This window comes from Ambystoma mexicanum, chromosome 2q (assembly GCF_040938575.1).
Source record: "Ambystoma mexicanum isolate Mex_15411 chromosome 2q, UKY_AmexF1_1, whole genome shotgun sequence".
Taxonomy (NCBI): Eukaryota; Metazoa; Chordata; class Amphibia; order Caudata; family Ambystomatidae; genus Ambystoma; species Ambystoma mexicanum.
In genome coordinates, this window is record NC_090924.1 from 743,737,694 (window position 1) to 743,765,014 (window position 27,321).

The 27,321-nt window shown below is 46.3% G+C and overlaps 1 protein-coding gene across 1 annotated transcript in view; it reads left to right on the top strand.

Moving 5' to 3' along the window:
* The window catches only part of UBE3C (ubiquitin protein ligase E3C), a 2,658,557-nt gene that overhangs the window by 438,161 nt on the left and 2,193,075 nt on the right, over positions 1-27,321 (top strand). The window contains exon 5 of the mRNA XM_069647972.1: positions 11,714-11,860. Within this exon, the coding sequence (XP_069504073.1) occupies positions 11,714-11,860 (147 nt within the window). The remainder of the gene's footprint in view (positions 1-11,713; positions 11,861-27,321) is intronic.

A 27,321-nucleotide genomic window follows, 5' to 3' on the forward strand; every position in this document is an offset into this window, starting at 1 on the left:
GCGTGCATTCTTTCCTTTGTGCAGTCCTCATATAATTCCATGAGCTCTCCTTCATAGAAGCAGGCTCGGAGTCTGCGCAGTTCAAAGTTGGGTGGGCCTCAAATACATTTTCAGTTCCCTGCCGGGTTTAAGTAGATGTGTACCCTGCACTAATAGTTCCTGCTTGTGCACGTTTGATGCACCTAACGTTGTTGTTGGGATTCACCCACTTTGCCTCCGAGTACTGGGCCAACTGTCTGCATACGTGGATGTACCACATCTCAGTCAGTCCAATGTCCGACCAGGCCCGATCAATCCTCTACAGCTAGTATGCTCTGCGTTTCTTGATGCTATGTGGAGCTCTAAGTCCCTGAAATAATCAGGGTGGGCTAAGTGCTTTACCCACTGTAAACTGCAGCCTCTCTCCAGAGTCTGCTAATACTGCGACGTGGGCCGACATCAGGAAAGCTCTCTTGCTAGAGCGTATTACTGGGCTCACAGTTCAAGTCTCTGGCGCAACAGGAGTCTGGGTGACCAGTTCAGTGGGTTATGCCTCCGTGCGCTACGCAGATTACCTTGGTGCCACTGATCAGCCTTATGTTATCTGGCTTCGTAAGCACAGGATCCACAATCCGCTGGGAATGCAGCTTAGTTGCTCCCCCAACGTCAGTCCCTGTATGTGCCTGCTCCCGCTTGTAATATTCCAGATCTAAAAATCAGGACCTAACAAGTGATCAATGCTACAGTAGGGGGTCTCCTCTGCATGCGAGCAGCATCTTGACGATCTGACCTTCACCTACCCGCTTTCGTTGCCTGTAGCTTTTCTGCGTGCGCACCAGAGCCGGGCGCCAGCTGAGAGTGTCTCCTCCCGCTTCGGAGCGCATATGTTCGCAAGATGTTGCTGGGCTTGGCTTGAGCCGGCGCCGCTCATGTACCTCCTCCCTGCTCTGTATCTCCCAGGTACCAGGCTCTGACTCTGCTGTAGGCAGTGCGTTCATGGCAGTCCCCCAAGTTCGATCCACCATAGATCGCCTAAGCAGGGGGGCGCCGAGGTAAGGATCCTCACGTTAACGTGCCGAGGTGTCTTGAGTCTTCGGCACATACGCGGATCATCTCACTGCATTTCCTGCATGCCGTCTGCCATTTTGTGCTTTCCCTTTTTGTTCCTGACCGTCTACAGCGGGGGACAATTACCAGCTTTGCTGCGTTCCATTGCGAGTTTCAGTATGTTCCCTCATCCAGGCCTCTGTCTGTGTCTCATATAGTGCAGATTAGCTGCTTGTGGTGACGGATTTCTTTCAGATCCGGCAGCTCGACAGACCTTCTATACGAAGGGGAATAAGGCAAATTGGTTACTGGCAGCGAAATTGCGAATTTGTAAGGCTAGGAATTATATAGCAACACTAAAAGATCAGCGGGGGATGCCTATATCATCAGAGGTAGAGAAAAGAGAAATGGTATATTGCTATTTTGCTAATCTAACGTCCGAAGTGCCATTGGGCCCTGAGAATCTGGGTGTTTACTTAAAGGGCTATCATCTGCCTAAAATCTCAGTACGAGAAGAGTTGGACTGCCAAATCTTAGACACAGTAATACGAACGCTTCCAAATAATAATACCCTGGGCCAGTTGGTTTCCCCAACTCACATTCTAAAACCTTTCACCAGATACTAGCACCATGAATGGCAACTTTGTTCAATTCAGTGGTGGCTACGGGGAGGGCGACATCCACTATGGCAGAGTCAAATACGGTGCTGATCCCCAAAGCCAGGTAAAGACACAACAGATTGTAACTCCTATCGCCTGATCACGCTACTCAATTGGGATGCTAAGATATTCTCCCAGGTCGGATTTCGGCTGATCAGTTGGGATTTATTGTGGATAGAGAAATGTGAGACAACACTCGAAGAGCGGTAAATATAATAGAATGGGGCAAAAGAACGAATCAGTAATTTGCGGTCCTCACATTGGACACCAATAAGGTGTTTGATAGTATTAATTGGGGTTCATACAGAGGATATTGGGAGTCTTTGGGTTTGGACCCACGATCACTAAACTGGTCCTGGTGAACTTTCAGATCCTCAGTACTAGAATCAGGGTGAAAAGCTTTGCATGGGTAGTATAGCTCGGTAGCAACGTGCTTGTCTTGGAAGCAAGACGACGCAGAGCAGCACAGGTTTGAATCCTGGCTCTGCGCTTAGAAACCTCTTCTGTATTAAGCGTGTTATAAAAAAATATATATATTTGTTATCATTATAAGTAGAGGAACCCAACAGGGATGCCCGTTAGGCCCCCTGATTTCGCTTTGCCATTAGAGCCTCTGGCAGCGAGGATCCAGGAGAATGCCAGGATTAAGGGAGTGTGTGGGCAAAATGAAGCCCATCAAATTGCATTATACGTGGATGATGATATGATTTTCGCCTCCGATTTGGAATACACCATTCCCAGATTATTCCAGGTGCATGCTGAGTTTAGGGATGCATCTGGCTTCTCTATTAACCCCAGGAAATTGAAAGCTTTAAATGTAAATGAGACTTGCGATGAATCTGGCTGTGTCATCACTGCTTTCCCCAGGAAAGTCTCTCCATATGTGACCAGTGAAAGGCAGAAGCTACCTTATCCTGACCCTGGGGTTGGCAGTCTGCGGAAGGACCACATGAGAGGAGAAATCCTTCACTGGAGCAGAAGGGACTCGCCAGATGAGACTTGGCATGCCCCTTTTCCATTAGGGGATAACTATAACCCTGATATTCCCCAAGTATCCATGACCTATTGTAGTGTTACACCAGAGCGTCGCAAGAGTAACAATGTATATTATTGTTGTAGTTATTCTTTCCTGTCCAGTGTTTGTGATGTTGATAATCAGCTTGTGATGTTGATAATCAGCTTAAGTTGGACCGGTTAGATAACTCTCACCTCTCTTTTGTCACAGAGCTACAAGACAAGGAGAATGATGTGACGAAGAAGAGTAGGACTGACTTGAACAGCAACCCCCCAAACCCACTTTGTAAACACTGAGACAAGGAAGAGCCACAGACAATCCTGGTCTAACCATAGAACTGGGATGAGGAAGAGGACCGGAGTAATGAATATTACCAAAGCCAGGAAGCCTGCTCTGCATTCTAGTTGTTGGAAGAGATTGGTGGCGGGACATTCAAAAACACCACAGCTGTTATAGGACAAGAAGCGGCTGGGAGAGGGAGCCGCCTCAGAGAGAAAGACGTCACAGGGAGAGAGACGCTGCAGCGAGAACCTTGCTGGAAGCAAAACTAGTCGGAAGCTGGAAAGCAAGCAGAGTGCTGCCTGATGCTGAAGGGCTGCTGGAAATGCTGTCCAGAGGAAGCTGAGCAACCACAGGTCTGTCGTGGTGAGGTTGAGGACAGGCAGGAGACCAGGAGAGAAGGGGAGAAGGGGAGAAGGGGCAGAATGATGTTCCAGGCGCCGTCAAGCCACACCAACCGCGGGACAACGCAAAGAAGGCTGGAGCATCCAAAACAAACCTGTGAGCCCAAAAGTGAAAAGCGGGACACCGGGACACTTCGGGGTGAATGCCGTGCACCATGGGGAAAGCAGTCTGCTAAAGCGGGTGGAAAGCCATGTGATAAAAAGGGACGTAACGATTGAGAAGGTGGAGGGTCACTGAGTCAATTAATGAAAAGGGCATGGACAAGGCTATTGCCTAGTAAAGTATGCAAGTCTGAAACCCATCTATGTTGTATTTCGTATTTTGGTGAGGAAAGCTAGGGCAAATTATGTATAATGGGTCCAACTTGCAACTTTATCAAGACCTGACACAGATCACCTTAGCGAGATCACCTTAGCGAAGAGAAGGATGATGGGTCCGGTGGTCAGAACTTTGAGGTCGAGAGAGATACAGTACAGATGGACCATTCCTTTTGGACTCTTGTTCGTATGGGAAGGGCGACAACCAAAGACCGTTTCCTGCAGTAGCAACTAGAATGACATACCACAACAGTGCATAAACTGTTTGTAATGACCAACTGTACCAACCAAAACAGCAGCTCTATGCCTGTTGAATACATAATGTACTGATGAATGCTTCTTTGCCTGTAACTAAGCTCTTGCAAGTAACAGCGCCTCAATGCCCATGGGTTACTTGCGCGCTATATAAATTTAAATAAATAAATAAATAAATAAACAACTATGGCTAAAAGGGCCACGTTTAAGATCATCTCCCTGTACATTAGGGGGATAAACTCCTCTGTGAAAAGAAAAAAATTGGATCAGTTTATGGGGCGCGAGGGGCCCGGGATAATAACCCTCTAGAAAACCCATATCTGAAACCAAGACAAACATAAAGTGAGAATAGAGGGTTGCAATCAGATTTACCAAGCTAACGCCACAGGGAAGACGGGTGGGGTGGGTACTGATTGCTATGCAAGATAATTTGGGCTTTCAAATCACCACCACAGAGATAGACTCAGAGGGTCGATATTTAGCAGTAACCTTTCAAGGGGAGGGGGTTATACGCTGGCAGCTATATACGCCCCCAATGTGGGGTAGGATAGGTTCTTAAGGCTAACACTAAGCGAGCTGGAGGGCTTCACAAAAGGCCATAAAATTCTAGTGGGCAATTTCAATATGGTGTGGTATCCCTGCGAAGATACTAGCACGAGGGTCTTCCATAATCAGGGAAAACCCTCAGAGGAGTTAAAAGAAAAAGAAACTTATGTCACTGTTGGACGGGTGGAGGGAAAAGCAGGGGAATGCAAAGGGGTACAATTTTTGCTCCCATGTGCATTGAACCTTTTCAATGATTGATTACGCCTGGGTTTCGAGGTCCTTATTGGGAGTGGTGACAGACATAGAGGACCTAGAGGTGGGTGCAATCGCCCTTGCTGACCGTGCTCCCGTTACATTGTCTCTAAACATGAGGGACGGCTCACCTGGGCTGTGGAGATGACGATACCCGGCACACATTCTTAAAGATGAGATCCTAAGTGGAGAGATAAGGGACGAGCTAGTGGAGTACATCCACAACAACTCAGGAAAGATGACCCATCAAATGGTATGGGATGCCTTAAAGCCACCTTGAGGGAGACGCTTACAGCTTTCAGATCTTAGAGGGATAGACAACTGGGGCTATTGGAAACATTGCTAGAGGGTAAACTGAAACAAATTATGGCCCTTATGGTGGAAGGAGCTGCAGGGCCGATCAGAAGGGAGTACTGGGCCAACTCGAGATCCTGCATACGAAAGCAGCCGAGCGATCGCTGATCTACCTCAAACAGAAGTACTATATCAAAGTTAACAAGGCAGACTGCCCATTGGCAAGGATGCTGAGAAACAAAGAAATGTACTAGAAATTAAGACAGAGGGGGGCAAGGAAAGCTCAGCCCGTCCAGAAGGCGTTCGCAGGATATTTCTTCTCTCTATATAAAACGGACTCCCCAGCAGAACAGGCCCAAAGTGAATATCTCGAGGCATGCACATTAAACACGATCACCGATCTGGAAAGGGAGGAGCTTGAGTGCTAATTCCATTTATGGTGCCACTCTTTTGCGGGAACAGGTGGAATTACACCAACTATGGAAGAAGCCAAGGTGGTGGTATTGTCGAAGCCAGGGAGAGACATTACCCAATGTGGATCCTGTAGACCGATCATACTTATTAATATTGATGCAAAAATATACACGGAAATTATGGCGAATCGTTTCGAGCGGCTCCTCCCTGGGTTGTTGGACCCAGACCAGTCTGGTTTTATAGGAGGTAGGCAGACTTGCGATAACGCTTGAAGGGTCAGCCACCTCATTGAAAAGATCAACAAGTCAGGGACCCCAGCCCTTTTCCTTGCCAAAGACGCCGAAAAAGCGTTTGATAGGGTTGAATGGCAGTTCCTCTTCCTCATCATGGAAAAGATAGGATTTGGGGCCAAATTCCTAGCAATGATAAAAGGTAATTATTGTAAGCCGAAGTTACGCCTTGCAATTAATGGCCACTTTTCTGAGAGTATCCCAGTCTTGAGAGGTACGAAACAGGGGTGTCCGCTTTCACTGCTACCTTATGTGATCCATATAGAGCCTCTTCTGGCCACCATTCAGACCTCTAGCGAAATAAAAGGGATCCTCTTCGGCGGGGAAGAACACAAAGTCGCAGCATTCGCGGATGATTTGCTGCCAATTATTACGGACCCATCGAAGACTCCTTAAGATAGTAGATCGGGTACTGCGACAATTTGGGGAGGTAGCAGGGTTAAAAATAAATGCTCATAAGTCACAGGTATTGAACCTGATGGTCTCGTCTCCTATCTGACATGGCACAGGAGCTGCAAGAAGCCCTCCAATATAAATGGGCGGAAAAAGGTATAAAATACCTAGGACTAGTGATCACTAAAACAATAAGTGCTTCATTTGGAGCGAATTATCCGACCCTGTCAGAAAAAATCTAAAAACTGCGAATTGACTGGGGACCCCTATCAATATCATGGTTGGGGAGAAACAATGTCTTGAAAATGGTGATCCTACCAAAATTACTTTATCACTTTATTGCGCTGCCAGTACAGGTACCCAGCACCTACTTCCGGACACTGCAAAAACGCACAGGCACATTCATATGGAACCACAAAAAACCCAGGCTGTCGAGACATGGCATGAGAGCCTTAATGAGCAAAGGAGGCCTGGGGGGAACCAGACTTCAGGGCATACTGTCTTTGTGTCACAGATCAAAGTGATTAGAGACTGGTTTAGGGACAATTGGGGGAAGATATGGAGATCTATGGAAGGCCAGTAGTGGGGGCCCCATTGGAGGAGGTCCTATGGATACAAAAGGAAGACAGACCAACAAACATTTACTGCAGTGAAATAGGGCACTAGTAGGAGATGCGTGGGATGAGTCAGAGAGACGGGCGGGATTGACCCCTTTCCCCTCCCCGCTGACATCCTTGTCTATAAATCCGCAATTTTCACCGGCCATGAGTGGCAGAGAGTTTGACAAGTGGCAAGAGGGGGGGATGGGGTGCAGAAAGCTAAGGGACATGTTTAGTGGGCAGGAGTTGAAATATTTTAATCAATGTAAGCAGGAATTCGAATTAGGAGAAGGGGAGAGATACTGCTATTGCCAATTATGATACTGGCTGCAACACTCCACAAATAGGAGAGCCACCACCAGGGAGCTCGCCTCATTCAAAAAATATGTCACAACAGAATCTGGGGATAAACACATTGTGGGGGCAATTTAAGGTATCATCAAAGAGGGGGAGGAACCTGGGGAAATGAGATACATGGAGAGATGGGAGATGGCAGTGGGGCACCCAATTGAGGAGGATCAATGGTCCGCTCTATGGGCACAAATCCCCAAGCTTACAAGGGCAATCCAAATACAAGAAATACGGACTAAGTTGATTGTTCAATGGCTCCTCACCCCGGAGAAGCTACGTAAATGCCATCAGGCGGTCCCGAATAGATTTTGGAGGGATTGCAGGGAAGTGGGGACATGGGAACACAACTGGTTGGAGTGCCCGTCCATTCAGTCATACTGGGCAGCGATCAAGTTAGCAATGGAAGAGATCTTTGGGGTTCAACTGACGGGCACTCAGGGGACAGCCATCCTGGGACTGGGATTCTAGAGGATTTACCAACAAAGCCACAAAGAAAGGCGTATGTAATTCTGATGATGGTAGGGGCACTGGTGGCGGCCCAGTAATGGAAAAAGTAGGAACCCCCCCTGAACATGAATGGGTGGGGAAGGTATGGAACTTTGTCACACTAGAGTGGGTTAATTACTCCATCCAGGGGGACCACCATGTTTTCTCGTGGAATGGGATGTAATTCTGAAGTTTCTCCAGCGGGACTCAAGGGGAGCATGGTGCCTGAGGAAAATGAAACATTTGGGGGTGATCTAACTGCAGAAATCAAGAGGAGCACAAAGGGGTTGGGACTGCCGAGGTCTTAGACAGGGGAGACTACAGAGAAGTGAGTTCCACTTGAGGGCTGCAAAAAGGACAAGCGGGCAGGGGGGAGTGACCGTTTTGACAAAGATTGTAGGGGGCCAAGGAATGGGAAGTGGGAGAGGTAGGGTGGTGAAACAGGGTGGGTGATGAGGGTTACGGTTGGGACAGGGTAGGGGTGGACGGGTAGGTTAGCGCGGGAGGCAAATTGAGTTAATAATGTTGTGTTTTGTGAAAATGGCAATAAAAACATACTTTTAAAAAAAAAAAGGTTTGCACAGTGCCACTATATAATGTCCCCCGTTTGCTTTTCAGGTTTATGTTTCCTGATCACCTAGATGGTTCCGTTTGTGAATCACAGTTCTTCTGCCCCTACAATAAAACCTATTGGCACAATAGCAGGGGTTGGTATGCCAACCTGTTTACATTAATTTCTGAAGTTGGCTGCTAAGTCACTGAGAAACTGGTGCATGGTAATTTCAATCTTTGCAAGGATATATTGAAATCATTTGGGCTCCTAGAAAGTTTCCATGAACGCGCCACAAAAGCAAGTAGAGTTAGTTCTGCTTTTAGTCTATTCAAACAATGCAAATACTTATACTACTCATTTGTGAACACAATGTGCTTTATTTTCTAGCTATTTTAGGAAAGATAGATGGTGGACATTGGCTTCTCCTGGAACTCTAAATAAGAGTATGTATTGGTGCTTCCCAGCAAGAACCAAGTGCATGTTTTGTACCTAATCCTTTCTGTGATATGATTTATCTCCTAAAACTAAGTACGGAAACATCCAAATTTGGTTAGCAGCAGCATTCTTCTATTATTTCATATACAAAAGCCAGTGTCCCTTCTGCAAGTATCTTGTAGAATTTTGTGAGTTAATTTCACGCCCTGGTAACTTTTCACTGTGCTTAATGCTAGGATTATTTTCCTATCAAAGATCTACATCACTTTCGTTTAGATTTTCAGTAGGTTTGATTTTGAATTTTGGTTGATACTTTTGCATTAAGTGCCTCACCATCTCAGTTCCAGTAACACACCAACTGGTTGTTCTGCTATTCTGTTATCCCTTTTGTACTAGCTACTTTGAGATCTACTCCACCACATTCCCCCTCTGCTCTTAAATATTGTGTTGTAATGTTGTAATTGAACTTCCCAACCCCCTTCACCCTGCCCTGTGGGTTCTTTGAAACAGTATATTCTTATTGTATAAGCGCCTAACAAGCAAACAATAAATACATAAATAAACTCTTTACCCAGGCGTAGCTGGAAAACTGTGGACCTATATGCTTTTACAGCCTCTCTGACATATCTGCCTCCTCCTTTAGATATTCATTTTCCTGTGGTCTCATAAATTGACATCCTTCTTAGTTGGCTGTTTTCAGTGTTAATGACTGCCTAGCATAGTTCACACATGATATAGCTTAGCCACGAAAACCAATCACCAACTACTAGAGCAATCCTAGAGAAAGAACTAGATTACCCAAGCACAGATTTGCTGTTAAAGAAATCTTTGCCTCTATAACTATCTAGTACACAATACCAAAAACACCTATTCACACCAAAGAATACAGTAAGCATCATCATCACAAAAAACAATATTTTTTAAAATTGTGTAGGCACTGGGGAATCCTTACCTGGTGCAATCAAAAATCTTGCCCTCCCAAGCACTGCATGATTCCATCATGACCGCTCTCAGTCAAAGGTTTATGTAGAAGGACATTAATGGCATAGTTACCATATGTGAGATATTGCAAGACCCACGGTATCCACTCTGCATACACAACCGCTCTAGACTATTTTCTACCCCGTTCGCCTATGCAGTTTGCCCTGTTTTGACATTATAGTAAATGTTTTGGATCCCCAATTAGTGCATAGGTAACTGAGAACGATGATGAACACTTTCCTATTACAAGATAAAGTTGCATCTCACTTGGAACAAGCCACCATCACACTTTCCCTAAAATAAAACTGACATATACTACTGGCTTCACAAACTACACATCTCAAGCCTCAATTTTTTAGCAAACTCCTGAAATGCACCAGCAATTTCAGCTACTTGTGATGAAGCATAATATGTCAGACCCAGCACAGGTTTCACCCATTTTGTGATAGGAAATATGTCAACGCTTTCGTCATTATCTCATCTCAGAATGGAGGTAAACTCAGATGGTATCGGCACCCTAATTCTTTTAGATCTTTTTACTGTGTTTCACACTGTTGATCATGCCAACCTAAGTCGACAACGCAATCAAATTGGTGTGCAAGGCATTGACCTGAACTGGATCCACTAATTCCGGACTATTTGTGAACATAATGTTACACAAGCTCCCGCTCTTTAAATCCGCTCTGTTACAACTCTTTTTAACATGTGTCCTGTGCAGCATCTTATCTACTTCTTTGAGATTCAGCCCCTTAATTATGCAGCTGATATTTCTCACACTTAACCCAACCACCAGAAAATCACAAACCAGTTTCCTGAAATGTTAACAGTGTTAAAATGAATGCCTCCAATTTAGAGATTATCATCTGCCCATCACCAGTCTCCCTAGTGAAGCATTTAGAGGCCTGATTTGGTGCATCTCTGTCTCTATTTTCACAGATTAATCAGGGTACAAGATGTTTTTTCCCCCTTTATCTGCTCAAGGGATATTCATTCCACTGGTCTTTCACCACCATGTTGTTGCTAATCTCGCCCTTCTTTCATTGCAAATTGATTATGCAAACAGTATATGTTCATCTCGACCTGCCTGCTGCACCATCGTCGGTGCTGCCAGTATGGTACTGATCTGTTGTTCTGAGCAACAGAGACCTTATCGTTTGTTCACCGGCTTTTTGTGATTAGACCCTCTATCAATCAGCCAGAAACATCTTAATTAGAACCCCACACACAATTTCGGCCCCTTCCAGTCTCTCCTCTTGACATCAATTACATTAAAACAGAAGAGAATAGCAGCAGAGCCTTCATCGTATTGGCACCTGCATTGTAGAATATACTAATTATTGCACTACATGTACATGCATCCCTTCACATTTCGGCATTTGCTCGAAACATAACTCTTTTCAATGTACTTGGATAACCAACCAACCAACCAAAGCTGCTCATGTATTGGCTTTTGTGTTGACATTATTGGCTTTTATGTTGCTGATGTCAGTGCCATGAAGCTTTAAAAAAAAAATGAGACAACATAACTTTAGGCAACGTTTCAAGTAGTAATCTAGCAAGCATAATAGTTACTTGTCCCAGTTTGTGAATGCCTTGTCCTACACATGCGCACAGCACACCGTTTCTTACTCGCCATGAGTGTAGTATCCCTCTCCAATGGCTAGTGGGTAAGTACGCTTTTTTTGGCCTGGCTTTGCATTATATTTTCCACAATACATTAGGATTGATGTGGATTGCATGTTGTCATCTAGGGGCAGTGTAAAATACTCCAGACTCCTATCTGCAATATAGATCGGACAAATAGTAGGGTCTAAACTTTGTCCAAATGTGTATACCCAATTACAGAAAATAGTTGTATTGACTTCATTTATTATATTTCTATTAAGTATCAAGCTACAACTGTTTGAGGTGTGTACTACATAAATCATCAATATCATTATTAATTATGTCATTGAAATCGCTTTTATCGTGTTTTCTTTTACATTTTTGTCAACGTTTGAGCCACAACCTCTCTTATGTATACACCACTATTTATGTTTGAACAGCCAGAATGTATTTTTAAAATTTAAAGTTTTTGAAGTTCTGTAATGGAAATATGGCTAGGAAACGTATGGATAATTAAAATATGGCTTCCTTTATTATATGTGTTTTTTTATTTTCCAGTATTCCATTCAAAGAAGTGAATTTGATCGCTGTGCTACATTGACACAATCTGGAGGAAATTTATCCATTACCAACGAAACTAGCCTCACCCTTTTAGTACGACAACTTCTATTTTTCTACAGACAGAAGGAGGATTGTAAACGTTTGGTAAGTGGTTGTAGGTCTTTTTTTAAAAAAATTAGAGTTTCTTGGTGAAGACATTTATTTTGGCATTCTGCATGCATGGTAGCTTCCACAGTCCAGAGAATAGTTGCTGCTTATCATATCTTCAAAGCACGTGCTGCAGTGTGTGCACTTCTATAATGGTGTCATGTCTATTCTTTTTTGTAAACAATTGCTCTGCATCTCAATTAGGGTCACTACGTTTAAGACTATTTGCTTTCATCTACCATAAAATAGACCTCCGACTACCACTTCTTTTCTAGATGCAATTCTCGAATCCTCTTATGAATCGTCACCTTGATGTTAACCCTTTTCTGGCACTATCCCACTTCAGTTTTTCAGTTTTCTTGACTCTCTTGGTGTTGCCCTCTAATTTAATCTCCTACCTATAAGTACTGGACCACACTCGATTTAAAAGATATTCTCCTAAAATGTGATCACACCATCTCTTCTACTTTCATTTGATTGTTCAGATGTTACTGTTTATCTGTGTATCTGCTTTCCCAAAAGCTGACACTGCTATGGGGCATAAACCCGACATGAAGTGAAGAAATCCTTAAAGCAAGTCACTCCATCGTCGCAGTCTAATCAATTAGAAGATGCTGTTCCAGCTGAACTTCATACCACTTCCTCTGGTGTTTATGCCCCTGTCGGCCATTACAATGTCACTGTTTTTTTCCTTTACTGATAGATTTGATAATGTCCCTCTTGTCAAAATTACCAAGAACTAAACACACATATCGTACTCCACTAAACTGAAAGATGAAAAACACTCCTTTAGTGCCTTGTGGGGCTGCAGTGTTATTTACAAGAGCAGGTTTTCTGCATCAACCGAAAATCTGAGGATCCCATAAATGTCCATGCTTGCCTCGGCTGATGGGATTTGTAGTCCAAAACATCTGAAGGTACAAAGTTTGCAGACCATTGTAGGTGCAAAGCACAATTGAAGATATTGCTAACTTATTTGAGATATTCTGCCACTTTAGTTTTTTAATTTCTGAGAAGATCCATTTAATAGATTTCTAACTACCTGGTAAACTGCTAAATGTTGCCCCTCACTCCTTTTTACTGTGTCCCCTCCCCTTTCCTCCATACTTGTGGGCTATTCCATAATACAACGATGAGAACTGAAGCATGAGACAGAGCAACACTTTAAAAAAAAGAAAAAGGTAAGGCCCTAGTGGGCTAGAGCTCCCTTTGCACATAGTTACTTTCAAAAGCGAGTACTTTTCTCCACATCATAAGGACAGGCGTGTACAGACAGCTTGGTGGTGTTTTCGATGCATTGCCTCTTATTTAAATGTGTTCCCAGCTTATGTTGGTTGCGAAATGCTGAAAGAGGTGTGTGTGCTATCATGGGGCCTGTTCCTGATTCCAACCCACACCACATTTCCCTCCAGCTTTGGGCCTGATCATTTTTGGCCCAACTGTATATTTTGTGGTGTGCTGTCAAGACTTTGACAATTTGAGGAATGTTTTACTCTTGACTTCATATTCAATCAGATGGTTAAGTGTCTTTTTACTCCCATTTGTTCGTTAATCTCGTCAAAGGACACTGGTGCAATAACCCCATGTTGAATAAGCTTGGAAGGGCGCAGCAGCCCCCTTCCTCTTCCACATGCTCAACACCTAGTCTTGCCGGGAGTTTCCTAGGACAAGTATTGCAGGTTTGCGGTCTCCCTCGTTGGGCTTGCCCAACATCCGGCTACATTTTGATGGATTAGTCTAGCCCCCACTTGGGCTAGAATTGTTGCCTATGGTACAGAGGTATCATGTATAGTGTCTCAGCTGGGCCACCCTAAATAGGTGGTTCTATCTGTCATGCTATTTTCTTAATGTCTTCCCCTAAGAGGAGGTATGGCGAGGAGACATGATTTCAGATGCGTGTTTAACAGTCTCTGCATGATGGTAATAGGTGGAGCGTAGGTACAGATAGCACTGTTTATAATAATCTTTATCCCTCTGTTTTTTTTCATTCTTTCTCTTGTAGAATTTCAAAAGAGACCATCTTTCTTTTGCGGCCAACATGATGGCAGACAGTTCTGATCAGTTTACTTAGGAACATACTGAGAAGTGGCGTCCTGCTTCTTCGCAACCCAGTTAGACTGTTATGACTTCTTTAGCATCTGTGGTGTCATCCAAATAAAAAATATCAACAGTATTTTCATTGCGTTCCGTTCCTGTGACATTGGGGCTCATTACAAGGATGCCGGTTCAGAAACAATGGTGCCGGTAAGCTTACTGGCACTGTTGTTTCCGGACTGGCATACTACAGGTCTGCCTGCTGCAGTCACGTGCTAGACAGGTCTGACCCTGCCGGGCACAGCAGCCTCTGGAGGCAGACGGTCACAGAAGCACTGGCGCCGTGGGGACTTGTAATTTACCGGCGCCTGACTTTCTGGGCCGCCGGGGTTGGAATGTCCCGGTGGCACCGGGAAGTCAGGGGGCAGTAAATATTTACAGCTCTGGCGGCAACCTGCCGGTAGCACCGGCACGGTTACAGCCAGACCCGTAATGAGCCCCATTGTTGGGCTTTCCATCAATTAGCTGGTCAGCCCCCTCCAGCTTTGGGTATAGACTTACCCTCGGTTCACAACTCAATGTACAACAGAATTCTGCCACCATCAGTGTTGCAGCCATTGTTATTGTTATTGTTATTTTGCACTTATATAGCGCCTTATATACCATTGGTATGGTCTGAAGGCGCTTGTAGGTTGAACGCCCTTGGGAACCGAAGTTCAGATCAGTAGAGAGAGTAGGGAGAGTCAAAAGGTGCGTGTGAGCACCGGGTATGTGTGCAGCTCGTGCGGTACTCGTGTAATAGCTGCTTCTTAGCGGTAGGTGTGGTGGTTGAGAGATCAGGAGAATGTGTTCGTTCTGGCAGGATTTATCCGGAACGGATGTGGCTGCGTTAGGCCTGAGGAAAACGCCTGGCTGGGGGTGTGGAACCAGCAGTGATTACATAGAATGATGTGGAGTAAGCGGCGGAATGTTGGTATGAGAACAGTTATACCGAATGGTGTCATAGTATCTCTGTGTTCTAGTTGAGTGGTGATGTAAGGAGAGAGTAAGCATGGTGGTGTGGTATGATCGGTTATATGCTCTTTCACTGAGCACACTTCTAATTGCAACTTTCCCAGAGAGGGTACTGGGCGCACTTCTAAATACAGTTTTCCACAGAGAGGCTATTGGGCACACTTCTAGATTCAGTTTTCTAGAGGCTATTGGGCACACTTATAAATGAAACTTTCCAGAGTGTCTATAGGATACAGTTCTATAGTCAACTTTCACAGATGCTATTGGGGACACTTCTAAATTCAACTTCACAGAGTGACTATTGGGAACACTTCTAAATTCAACTTCACAGAGCGACTATTGGGAACACTTCTAAATTCAACTTTACAGAGCGTCTATTGGATACACTTCTATAATCAACTTTTACAGAGGGTATTGGTTGCACTTCTAAATGCAACCTTCACAGCGATGCTATTGGGCGCAATTCTAAATTCAATTTTCTACGTAGTGGATTCTGGGCGTACTATTAAGTCAATTTTCAGAGAGGCTTTTCCAGAGAGGGTGTTGGGAACACTTCTAAATTCAATTTAATAGAGACACTATTGGGCACACTTCTAAATGCAACTTTCCAGAGTGTCTATAGGATACATTTCTATAGTCAACTTTCATAGATGCAATTGGGAACACTTCTAAATTCAACTTTACAGAGTGTCTATTGGGTGCACTTCTATAATCAACTTTCACAGAGGGTATTGGTTACACTTCTAAAATGCAACCTTCACAGCGATGCTATTGGGCGCATTTCTAAATTCCATTTTCTACGGAGAGGCTACTGGGCGCACTATTAAGTCAGTTTTTCAGAGAGGCTTTTCCAGAGAGGGTGTTGGGAACACTTCTAAATTCAATTTACTAGAGAGACTATTGGGCACACTTCTAAATGCAACTCTCAGGGAGGCTATGGGTACACTTCTAAATTTCACTGAGGGGATAATGGACATACTTCTAAATGCAACTTTCATAGAGTGTCTATTGGGAACCCTACTAAATTCATAGCGAGGTTATTGGGCACACTTCTAGATGCAACTTTCCAGAGTGTCTATTGGGCACACTTCTAAATGCAACTGTCACAGAGGATCTTGGGTACACTTCTAAATTCAGTTTACCAGACAGGCTATTGGGCATATTTCTAAATTCATGGAGAGGCTATAGGGCACGCTTTCTTAATGCATCTTTCACATGTTAACATTTACAATTCCATCTAGGTGCGACGCAGGCCGATATTCACAACTCCATCTAAGTGTGGATATGCTAACATTCACAATTCTATCCAAGTGTGGACATGTTAACATTCACAATTCTATCCATGTGCGGACATGCTAACATTCACAATTCCATCCAAGTGTGGACATGCCAACATTCACAATTCCATCCAAATGTGGACATGCTAACATTCACAATTCTATCCAAGTGTGGACATGCCAACATTCACAATTCTGTCTAAGTGTGGATATGCTAACATTCACAATTCTATCCAAGTGTGGACATGCTAACATTCGCAATTCTATCCAAATGTGGACATGCTAACATTTACAATTCTATCTAGGTGTGGACATGCCAGTATTCACAATTCCATCTGAGAGTGGGCATGCTAACATTCACAATTATGTCTAAGTGTGGACATGCTAACATTCACAATTCTATCTAGGTGTGGACATGCCAGTATTCACAATTCCATCTGAGAGTAGGCATGCTAACATTCACAATTCTATCCAAATGTGGACATGCTAACATTCACAATTCTATCTAGGTGTGGACATGCCAGTATTCACAATTCCATCTGAGAGTGGGCATGCTAACATTCACAATTCTATCCAAATGTGGACGTGCTAACTTTCACAACTCCATCCAAGAGTGGACATGCCAACATTCACAATTCTGTCTAAGTATGGACATGCTAACATTCACAATTCTGTCTAAGTGTGGACATGCTAACATTCACAATTATATCCAAGTGTGGACAATGCTAACATTCACAATTCTATCCAAATGAGGACATGCTAACTTTCACAACTCCATCCAAGAGTGGACATGCCAACATTCACAATTCTGTCTAGGTATGGACATGCTAACATTCACAATTCTGTCTAAGTGTGGACATGCTAACATTCACAATTATATCCAAGTGTGGACAATGCTAACATTCACAATTCTATCCAAATGAGGACATGCTAACTTTCACAACTCCATCCAAGAGTGGACATGCCAACATTCACAATTCTGTCTAAGTGTGGACATGCAAACATTCACAATTCTGTCTAAGTGTGGACATGCTAACATTCACAATTCTATCTAGGTGTGGATATGCCAGTATTCACAATTCTATCTAAGTGTGGACATGCTAGGATTCATAAAACTTGAACATCCATGCTAACAATCATATTTCTGTCTAGATTTGGCGCAGGCTAGTCTTTGTGGTTCACTCGTGGTATGGTTAGCATTATACTGCAGGCAGTGTTTGATGTCCAGCCATGCTCCATGAGTGTGAACACCCAGTTGTTGCCAGAGTCCATATGCATTGTCTAATTCTCCACAGCAAGAAAAATCCTCCTTCATAAGTTGAAAGATGTTTGACAACTCTTGGCATGAGGTCTTTCTTTTCAGACTATATTAGAGATGTTATACCACATCCGACACTATCCCGTCTCGGCATACAGGTGTCTAGGTGGTTAGTCCCACCATTCTCATCGTCGGTTTAAACTTTGGTTTGGGATCAGCCCTACAAACAGGACCAGTATTGTTAACAGATCTGCAAGTTCTGCAACAACCATTTGCTCCAACTCAATATTAAGAGGCTATGATGGAGTCTAATATTGACCCAACCAACACAGACCGTACTCCAGAGGACAGTCTTCAAGATGAGGATCAGAAGGTATCATCACCCGCAAAAGCGTTCCACGCGTGAATGCTGGGGATCATGGAGTACACAAATCTGCATGTGCTAGAGCCCTCCACTGTAGAATATGAAGTTCTCGCTGCTATCCTCTCATCTAAATAGCCCTGATCTGGCATCTCGGTACAACCTATTTCTGTGGCCCCACTAACAGGAAGTCTGATGCCATATTTCACCTGCTTTACATAGCAAGCAGTTCTTGACATCTTATTCTTTAGCTCAATCCTCTGTGTCTTGGCAGCTTTGCAGCATCATTGAACAACCTGTTCATCCTCAACAAATTCATCAGCACATGTTGGCATAGATGAAAAAGCATTGAGTGCTGTGAGCAAAAAGGTGAGGCCATTCAGTTGACTATGGTTATGCTTTTTTTTTTAATAACACTGTTTACTTGGGTTTATACAACAAAAACAAACACATCATAAGTATAGGTATTCAACTGAAAGTTGTGGCAGTGATGACAGTAAGAGGCAGCGGGGTCAAGGGGGTACATTTGATATATCAGAAAAACAAAAACGGATGGCAGTTGCAAGTGCATCGGGTTTCCTGGGGGTGTGGGGAAAGAGACAGGAGGGAGGGGATGGGGGGATGATGAAAGAAATGTTTCTCAGTACACCTCTAGCATTTTCCCTCATATTTTCTCGAATTTCCGGGGGCAGCCTCTCGCATTGTAGATGCGGTGTTCCATGGACGCGAACCTGCTTACTTCGTTGATCCATCGGTTTAGGCATACCAAGTTGTGGCGATCAGCTGTTTCCCGGCTCCCATTGCCACCGCTAGGAACAGTTTTTTGTATTTGGTGAGGTCTACCTCTCCCCAGATTCCCAAGAGTGTCATTTTGGGGTCTTTCGGGATTGGTGTTCCTATTATATTGGAGATCTTATTGACGCATTCATCCCAGAAGGATTGTAACACTTCGCAAAGGTGCCCATTCCTCGTTTACATTGGAGACAAGTCTCATCCCCAGTCCCTCCCCATTTGGCAAGGGCTGTCCGAGGATAACGGGAGCAGTGGAGTATTCTGAGTTGTATCAGCCTCAGTTTAGCCTAAATACCTATCTATCAGGGGAACATCCGTGCATCTACCCAGTCCTCCGGTTCAAGCTCACCCAAGTCCCTTTCCCACTTTTCTTTCAATTTTGTAACCTCCCTACTTACGAAAGAATTAAGGGCCTGGTAGAGCGTGGAGGTGACTTTCGAGGTGATGCATTGCTGGAGAATGTTGGTCTCCAGGGGGGATCACGGAGGTATAGCGGTTATGTCCAGGAATTGGGTGTGTATGGCATGCGCAAGTTGTATATGCCTAAACCGGTCCATAGGCGTCTGGCCAAATTTGTCGTTCAGCGTTTCAAAGTCTAGTAGGTGCCCTTCTTGAAGCATGTGTGCAAGTGTGCATATCCCTCGCTTTTAACCAGTTCTCGAGACAGCCCATTCTTTGTGTTTCTGGGAGGTGCGCGTTGTACCATAAGGGTTGGGCTAGTGTTGGTTTCGCTCCCCAACCAATATGTTTGTGTGCTTCCCTCCAGGTATGGCGGGTATGAAGTGACATTCTTGATATTTTCGATACTCGTCCGTTGACTGCGTATAGAGCCTGAAGAGGTGGTACGGGGTGCATAGCCGCTGTCTCTCTGCGGATATGTAGTAGTGTGGCCTCCTCGTGTAGCCAATCGTTTACTACCCCCGTCTGTGCCACTAAATAGTATGTGCAAATATATGGTAGTCCAATGCCTCCCTCCCATACTGAGTGCTGCAGTGTCTTGAGTGTGATTCTGGGTTGAACCCCCCCCCCCGCAATTTTTTTTTTTTTACATATGTTCTTGTCTAATTGATGCAAAAGTTTCATTGGGGATGGGGAGTGGAGCATTATGTAGGACGTACAAGAGTCTCGGGAGTGTCATCATCTTGAACAACGCTGCCCTGCCCATTAGTGATGGTGAAAGCGATTGCCAGTGGGAAACATCCTTACTAAATCTGTCAAGTACTGGTTGTAGGTTAAGCTGAAAGAATCTGTCCAGAGTTGGGCCAATCCGTATGCCCAGATATGTGAAGTCTCGGATGGAGATGTGGTAGGGACAGGTCTCGGGATCGCAGTGTCACCTCCCTGGATCGGGAAGTATATGGTTTTTTGGTTGTTCACCTTCAGGCCGGCGAAATTTTGGTATTCCCTAAGAGCATGGGACACAATTGGACAGGAGCTCACAGGGTTGCTAAGGTATATGAGGAGGTCGTCTGCATATAGCGAGAGTCGATCTTCTCCTCCCCCTGGCCAGGTGAATCCAGACCAATTTGTTTTTGTTTGAAGTTTAATTGCTAACGGCTTGATAGCTAGTAAGAATAGGAGGTGGGAGAAGAGGCAGCCCTGTCTGGTTTCGCGGCCCAGTGGAAAAAATCTGGAAGACCTGCCATTCACTCTCACAGTTGCTTCTGAGGATTCATAGAGAAGTTTAACCCATGAGATGAAACCCTGACCGAAGTTCATCTGACCCACGATCTCACATAAGGCCTCCCACCCGACCGAGTCAAATGCTTTTTCGAAATCGACTGCTAGCACGGCTAGTGGGCACTATATCTCCGGGGCCCTGTCGAGAGCAAGTTGGACTCTACGTAGGTTCATGCGGGTGGATCTATTGGGCATGAACCCACACTGATCTGGGTGGACGAGGGATTCAATCACCCCAAGCAGTCTATTAGCCAGTACCCGTGCGAGGATTTTTGCCTCTCCGTTGATCACTGAGATGGGCCGATAGGCACAATCGTCTGGGGGCTTCCCGGGTTTGGGAATAACCACTATGCATGTTCTTCTGAGGTCAAGGGGGAGTACGCCCTGTTCTTTGCTTCGGAGAAACATGCGGTGCATGTGTTCTGTTAATGTGTTGCCAAGGCGTTTCCAGGTCTCCACTTGGAAACCGTTTGGCCCTGGGGTCTTCCCGGTTTGGAGTTGCGCTAGCGCATCCTGCACTTCATTCTCTGTGATCTTAGTTTCTAGGAGCTCTGCCTGTTGTGTGGAGAGTCTCTGGACCTCTATCTGGTCGAGAAAGTTGGAGTGAGTGGGTGTGGTACTCCCTACGGGTGGGGAGTAAAGTTTTTCATAGTAGGTGGCAAAGGCCCTCCACTATGTCGGAGTCTGCTGTCAATAGTTCCCCTTTGGGCAATCGGATGGTCTGCACATGCCCCTTACTTTGTTTGCGTCTCTCCAGCCAGGCCAGGGTTTTGTTTGCCTTATCCCCCCTCTCCTAGATTTGGCTCCGGACCCGCAAATGAGCGGTCCTGGTATTGTCTAAGGCTATGTTACTGAGGGCCTCTTGTGCCGTTATCAAGGCCTCTTGTGAGGCCCTGGTTCCCTGCACGAGGAATTGCTCCTCAGTCTCGGACACCCGTCTTTCAGCGTCCACAATCTTCTGGGTGTGCTGCTTACGGTGGGCTGACACCAAGAAGATGGCTTCCCCGCAGAAGACTGTTTTGTACACCTCCCATATCGAAATTGGGCATTCTACAGAGCCTTCATTTATTTCGAAGTAATCCGCGGTCTTCTCTAGTCCCTCGGCAATCTCTGGCAACCCCAGGTAGTATGCATTCAGACGGCAGAGGGGAGTGATCCGAGATACCCCTTGCCAAAAATTCAGCAGAGATGAGCCTATGGGACATGTTGCGAGGGATGAAAGCATAGTCAATTCTTGAGAATGTCTTATGTGCATGGCAATAAAACGAGAATCCGGTGTCAGTGTTGTGTAGTGTTCTCCACGTGTCGGACAATCCTAGTGTTTCGGCGAAAGTATATAGAGAAGTCGGGGTATGCCGAATCCCGGGTCCCCTGTGTGATCTATCAGCAGTGACCTCCATGACTTCATTAAAATCCCCCCCAAGGGCCCACAGGTCTGCTTGTTCCTCTAGCAGTATGTTCTGTAGTTCACCGAGGAGTTCTCTCGTGAGTGTGGGGGGAGCGTAGGCCGCAATGAGGCCCCATCTTTCTCCCCATATGTCAGAGTACCACTATGAATTGACCGCAGGGGTCAGTCCGCACTTTCCTGACCTGTAGCGGAACTCATTTGTGGATGAGTACGATGGTGCCCCTAACCCCTCTTGAGAACCCGGCTGGTATGTGTGTTCCGATCAAATGGGTTTCTGTCAGTAGGGCTATAGCTGGTGAGTATCGGTCGAGGTATTGGAGCACTAGTCTGCGTTTGATGCAGGGACCAAGGCCATTGACGTTCCAGGTCTATAGGCACAGTTTATCAGTATGCATCCTCAGCACGAGTGCCGCGTCTTGAAGTATCAAAAAGGATCATATGCCTTAGTGGCCCCCAGATTCGTGTGTATATGCTCTCCCGCCTTCCGCCCCGGTGCCCCCTGCACATTGGTCCTGTCACTGCCTAGTGAGTATGTGATATAAGCACTAAATGTTGAGATGTACCGTCTTCAGGGACCTGTTTGGAGGCTGCCATGCAACTGTATGGCTTAAGCCAGGGTATATTGGGTCCCCCAATCTCAATGGATGAAATGTCTACACTTCCTGTGTCAGCTGCAATAGATATCTTGCCTTTTTGTTCTGTGATTCTTGGTTGCCAACACCTGTGAACTCTCCCCCCCCCAACTGGAAGCACCTGTTGCCCAAACATATAACCATGAACAATAAGAACTTGTTCGGGGTAACCCGACTGGAGCTGTAAATTCACCATGTGGGAAGGGCGGCCGCAGTATCAGACCCGTTGGGAAGTTATGTTGCAGCCTAGTCAGTGCGGTGTAGAAGCCTCACCCGTTCTCTGTAGTTCTCTCGTGTGCACTGCCTTTTCGAATTCCGGGCCATCAGGGGTTAAGCAGGGTGAGGGTTGTTTGGACCTAGGTTTCTGTCCTGTTGGTCCAGGAGGCAATCGGCCGAGGCCAGGCCCGTTAAGGATTTGAGTTTCCAGCCATTCCCATGCCTCTTTGGGGGTGTAGAACAGGTGGGTAGCGCCCTCATGATGGACTTTGAATAGTGCAGGGAAAAAAAGGGCATATTTGACTGACAATGATTGGAACTTTTTCTTCACAGAGTCAAAGGACTGGCGGGCCTTCTGTTCCTCTTTAGTGTAGTGCGGGTAGAACCCCACGCGGTATCCGTTGTATGTGACTGGGCCCGAGGCACAGGCCATCTGGAGGATAGCATCCCGGTCCCAGAAGTTTGAGGTGTGCAATAATTGTCCTTGGTGGGGCTCTGGGGGTGGGCCGCCCAGAGGGCACTCTGTGCGCCTGCTCGATGGAGAAAAATGTAGGCCGTTTTTTGGGAGCAAAGATATGAGCCAGCCAGTCTTCTAGGAACAGTTCAACGCTGGGTCCCTCTTCCTTCTCCGGGATCCCAAGAATCCTTAGATTGTTGCGTCGCGCTCTTCCTTCGCTGTCCTCTGCGCAGTATTCAAGTTGGTCAACCTTCTTGGAGATTGCAGCTAGTTGTTGCTCCAATTGGTGAACTGTATCCTCTGTGTCTGATATTCTTTGTTCAGACACCCCGACTCTGGACGAGAGATTGTGCAGGTCTTGGTCGGAGGAAGGACACCTCAGAGGACATCCCTCCGTTCTTCAGTTCTAGAGACGTCCTCGAGTCGCCAATTGCCCTCATGAAATCGGTGAGCGAAATTGGGGAGTCCTGGGTTTCTGCCCTGGGCTCTCCTCCGTCTGGGGATTTTGTCACGGGTCGGGGAGGGGCCCGTCTCTTGACCTTATCTTTACCCATGGAGCTGCTGTACGATCTCAGTGAGGCACTTGGTCTGAATAGGTCGTTACAGTCCCTTGATGAGACTCGGCGTTGAGGTCTTTGCGTGTGACCAGAGTCTATGATGCCGGCAAAAGCGGGGAACCGTGGAACCGATAGGTCCTGTGGTCGCTCAGGTAGCAGTAAAGCGTCCCCAGGCTGCGCAAGGGTAGGTCACTCACCTCTAGCCTGTCAGCAACGCGGAGCAGGGAGTCGTGTGCAGTGTGGCAGTGTGCTGTTCACAGCATCGGAAGATAGCAGTTGGTGGGTCTGTGTGCGAATGGTAGCCGCAGCTATATAGTTAGTCTTGGGGGAGATGTCCTAGATGCAGGTGGTAGATGGGCGTCCTCCGATGTAATCACTTCCCAGGCATCCCGGGTCTAGCAGGTTAAGTGGAGATGTCAGGGTGGGGGAGAAGGTTGTTGGCTCCCTGGGTTTGTTCTGTAGGGATTCAGAGGTTCCCTGACAGCACCCAGTTGCCGCTGCACAAGTCGTGGGGCGGTTTGGGCGGCTGGCAGTGTATCGTAGGTTGCTTGAGTTTTCCAAGTTTAGTGTGGTGCGCTGTGCCCAGGCGGGTCCTGTATTTGCCGGGGATCCGGCAGGAGAGGATTCACGAGCCGGTGTTGGGCAGGTGTCCAGGAGGTTGATACCGTGGGCACAGGGGGGCGTGCAAGGTGTCTGAGCGGAAGTGTCTGGGGGAAGGAGGGAGTTCAGTTGGATTTGTGCTGTGGGGGCCCTGGAGTCCTTCGTGTCTGGCGTCCAGCCACTACAACGGCTGGATGTGCCTTAGTAAGGTGGGAGAGGGGGGGGGGAGTACAGTATTCCTGAGGCCAGTGGGTTTTCTTTTTTTGTCAGTCCCCTTTATGCACGTTGGGACCTGCAGCGTGAAAGTGCCGGTCAGTTATTGCACTTAGAGCACGGGCATTGGGGGTCCATCGCTTGCCTTAGAGGGCCTCCGGCGGGGGAGATCCAGGCGTATGTGGCACCTCACTTCACACTGCCCTTATTGTGAGCCCGGGACCTGGGAGGTGCTCCTTGGCTTGTGAGCAGCTCCCACCTCCGGTCCAGAAGGGTTTCCGCCCCCCAGTCACCTGTTATGGTCCAGGGTGGTTACTGCAGGGCTCCTCAGCTGGGCCTGGAGGTCCGCTCTGTATGCGCTGGGAGCGTGTGTACCGTTACGTGTGTTGCTATGGCTCCATCGGTACCTGGAAGAGAGTTTCCTGTTTGCGGAATGCCTCGCCTGGATCTGCTGGTGCGCCGCCCTCGGGACCTGTGTAGGGGGGCGGCCTCCCCAGCCACTGGTTGTCGGATGTCTCGTGGGTGCCAGGGAACACTTCCAATCGGCTGGGGTCGGGGGGGGGGTTCCTGGCGGTTTCATGAACCGCTGCAGGTGCTGTGTATGGTGCACTCGTTTCACACAGCGGGCACCGCGCGGCAGTCTGCGCTCTCGGATCTCGACCCTGGTCCAGTGTCCCGCCCTCCAGACTCTGCGGGCTCCTGCAGGTTGTAGGCGGGTGGGCTGATTGCCGCCTCGGCCCGGGGCAAAAATAAAATGGCAGCTGTTGCACCGCCGATGGTCGCCTGTCCGTCTTGCACCTTCTGGGCTCTGATTTTTGTCAGGCTTGCAGCAGGCAATGTTCTAGAGGTTCCGCCGCACAGTCGTCCCGTTCACTTATGGAAACTAGTCCAGAGAGTGATATTTATGCAGGATATTGGCCGTGGCCACCGGGAGCTGGTTCCTCTAGTCCCTCATGCGGGCTATGGTTATTCTTGAGCATGCTGCAAGCATTCGGTTGCATGCGTATAGTTCTTAATATGCATCGATCAGTGTTACAGAAGGGCACAAACCTGTTCCAAGACACAATAAAAGGTCTTACCATCTTTCCTAACCCTCCCATCCAGACTAGGGACAGTGGAATCTAATACATCCCAGATGGGTTTCTTGTTCCAGTCGGTTGTACATCCTGGATACATCATTAGCATTGCTATGTTGGGACCTGGCCTATGCTCAATATGGAAGTCAAAGCCTTGAAGGCTAATGAACCACCTGAGCAATTTAGGATTCACACCCTCCATCATTTAAACTATCCATAAGCCCTTAAAGTGACTGATGAACAAGAAGCCAGTCCCAAAGAGGTAGGGTCTCAGGTTCCCAAGTACCCAAACAATGGCAAGACATTCTTTTTCTACAGTGGCCCACCTTAATTCTCTGTCCTTAAGCTGACGACTGATGAAATAGATAGGGTGTTCCCTGCCTGTGTCATCTAGCTGTGAGATGACTGCTCCTATTCTAGTGTCAGAGAAACCAGTTTGTACAGTGAATGGCCATGTGCCACTAGAGCGTCGGAAGCGGCTGTGATTTTCCAATTGAGAGCGAGAGTTAGAGAGTTAGGGAGCACAGTGTGGCTTGACGCACCTTATTCGTCGTGCTAGGTCCAATCCTCTAACCCCTTGGAGGAAGCCTAGCCGAGTGCTGAACGGAGCTCAACAGAGCTGAACAGAGCTGAAAAGACTGTACGCTGGCATCTGCAGCGGCGTGACCCTGGACCGAGGATAGAGCATTGTCTTATTGACTTTATGATCTACAGTGACCTGCTGTGTTGCTTTGGTGCAGTAAGCATTGTCAGCAGAGCCACATACTGAACTCTTCGGTAATTTGTCAGTAATTAGCCAGTTATGTGCCAGTAAGAAGTCCTTCTCTTCCTCCTATTTGCTTCCACCTATTAATACACATACTAACACCTCCTGTGTCACGCAGTGAGTGCAGCCTGCACCCTGCAATATCGGCTCGGTGTGAGTACAGTGCGAGTGGCAGTGGGAGCGATATAACGCTGGTGATGCCTGTTATTAAAGGGTTACTCAAACTGATTCCAGGAATTAAGTAAGCAAACTGATGTCCATAATATACAGTTTGTGTAGCAGTCTGCTATGGGATGACTTAAGAGCGCCTGTATTAGATGAAGTGCCTGCGCAAGAGGGACCCACTATTCGGCAAACTGGGACGCGATCAGCTTTTCATGACTCCGTAACGATCGCTCAAGTCCATGCAACTAAAGTTCATCTTGTTGCACCTGAAGCGCTTGTTTGTAATGGCTCAAGCTTACCAATGAGTTCCCCCAAAGTGGCTCAGGGCCTAAGGGCCGTAGTATTTGAAAGCAGCCTGGAATATACACTAACTTCAACAAATATAAAAAGAAACATACATGTCTATTTTACGAAGAGGAAATGTCGCAGCTTGGGTGATTCTGATCTTTATGAATCCAATGTGGTTTACAATTTGTCACAGAAACACTGAGCTGGGGTTGGGGGTCTTGATGGAGACTCAAAATAGCACAACTCCAGGGAACAACTTAAGACTTCCCCCCCCAAACCCGATAAGCCCTGTTGAGCAAGTTACATCGATTAGCCGCATGTTGGCTCTGGGTATTCAATCCCAGCTGTCCGAAAGCCCTTCACAACTTTTGTCTGATAATGGGATGGTGTCTTCATTGGAGCCTGAAATTAGACCGGGCTCTAATGATTCCACATCATCAGCTTTAAACTTTGTATTTACCTCCTTGGTGAATGTTTTTGTGTCATTGAGAGGTGTAGTGCAAGCACACTCAGGAATCCTAATGGAGTTAACTAAAGAAGTGGAAGAATGTGAATCATCACTGAAATCTGCACTAAATACAATAGTGATGGACTCTGTATAAGAGTTGAAAAGAGACTTCAAAAATCAAGAGAATAATAGGAATGATTGGCGTGGCAAGGTAAT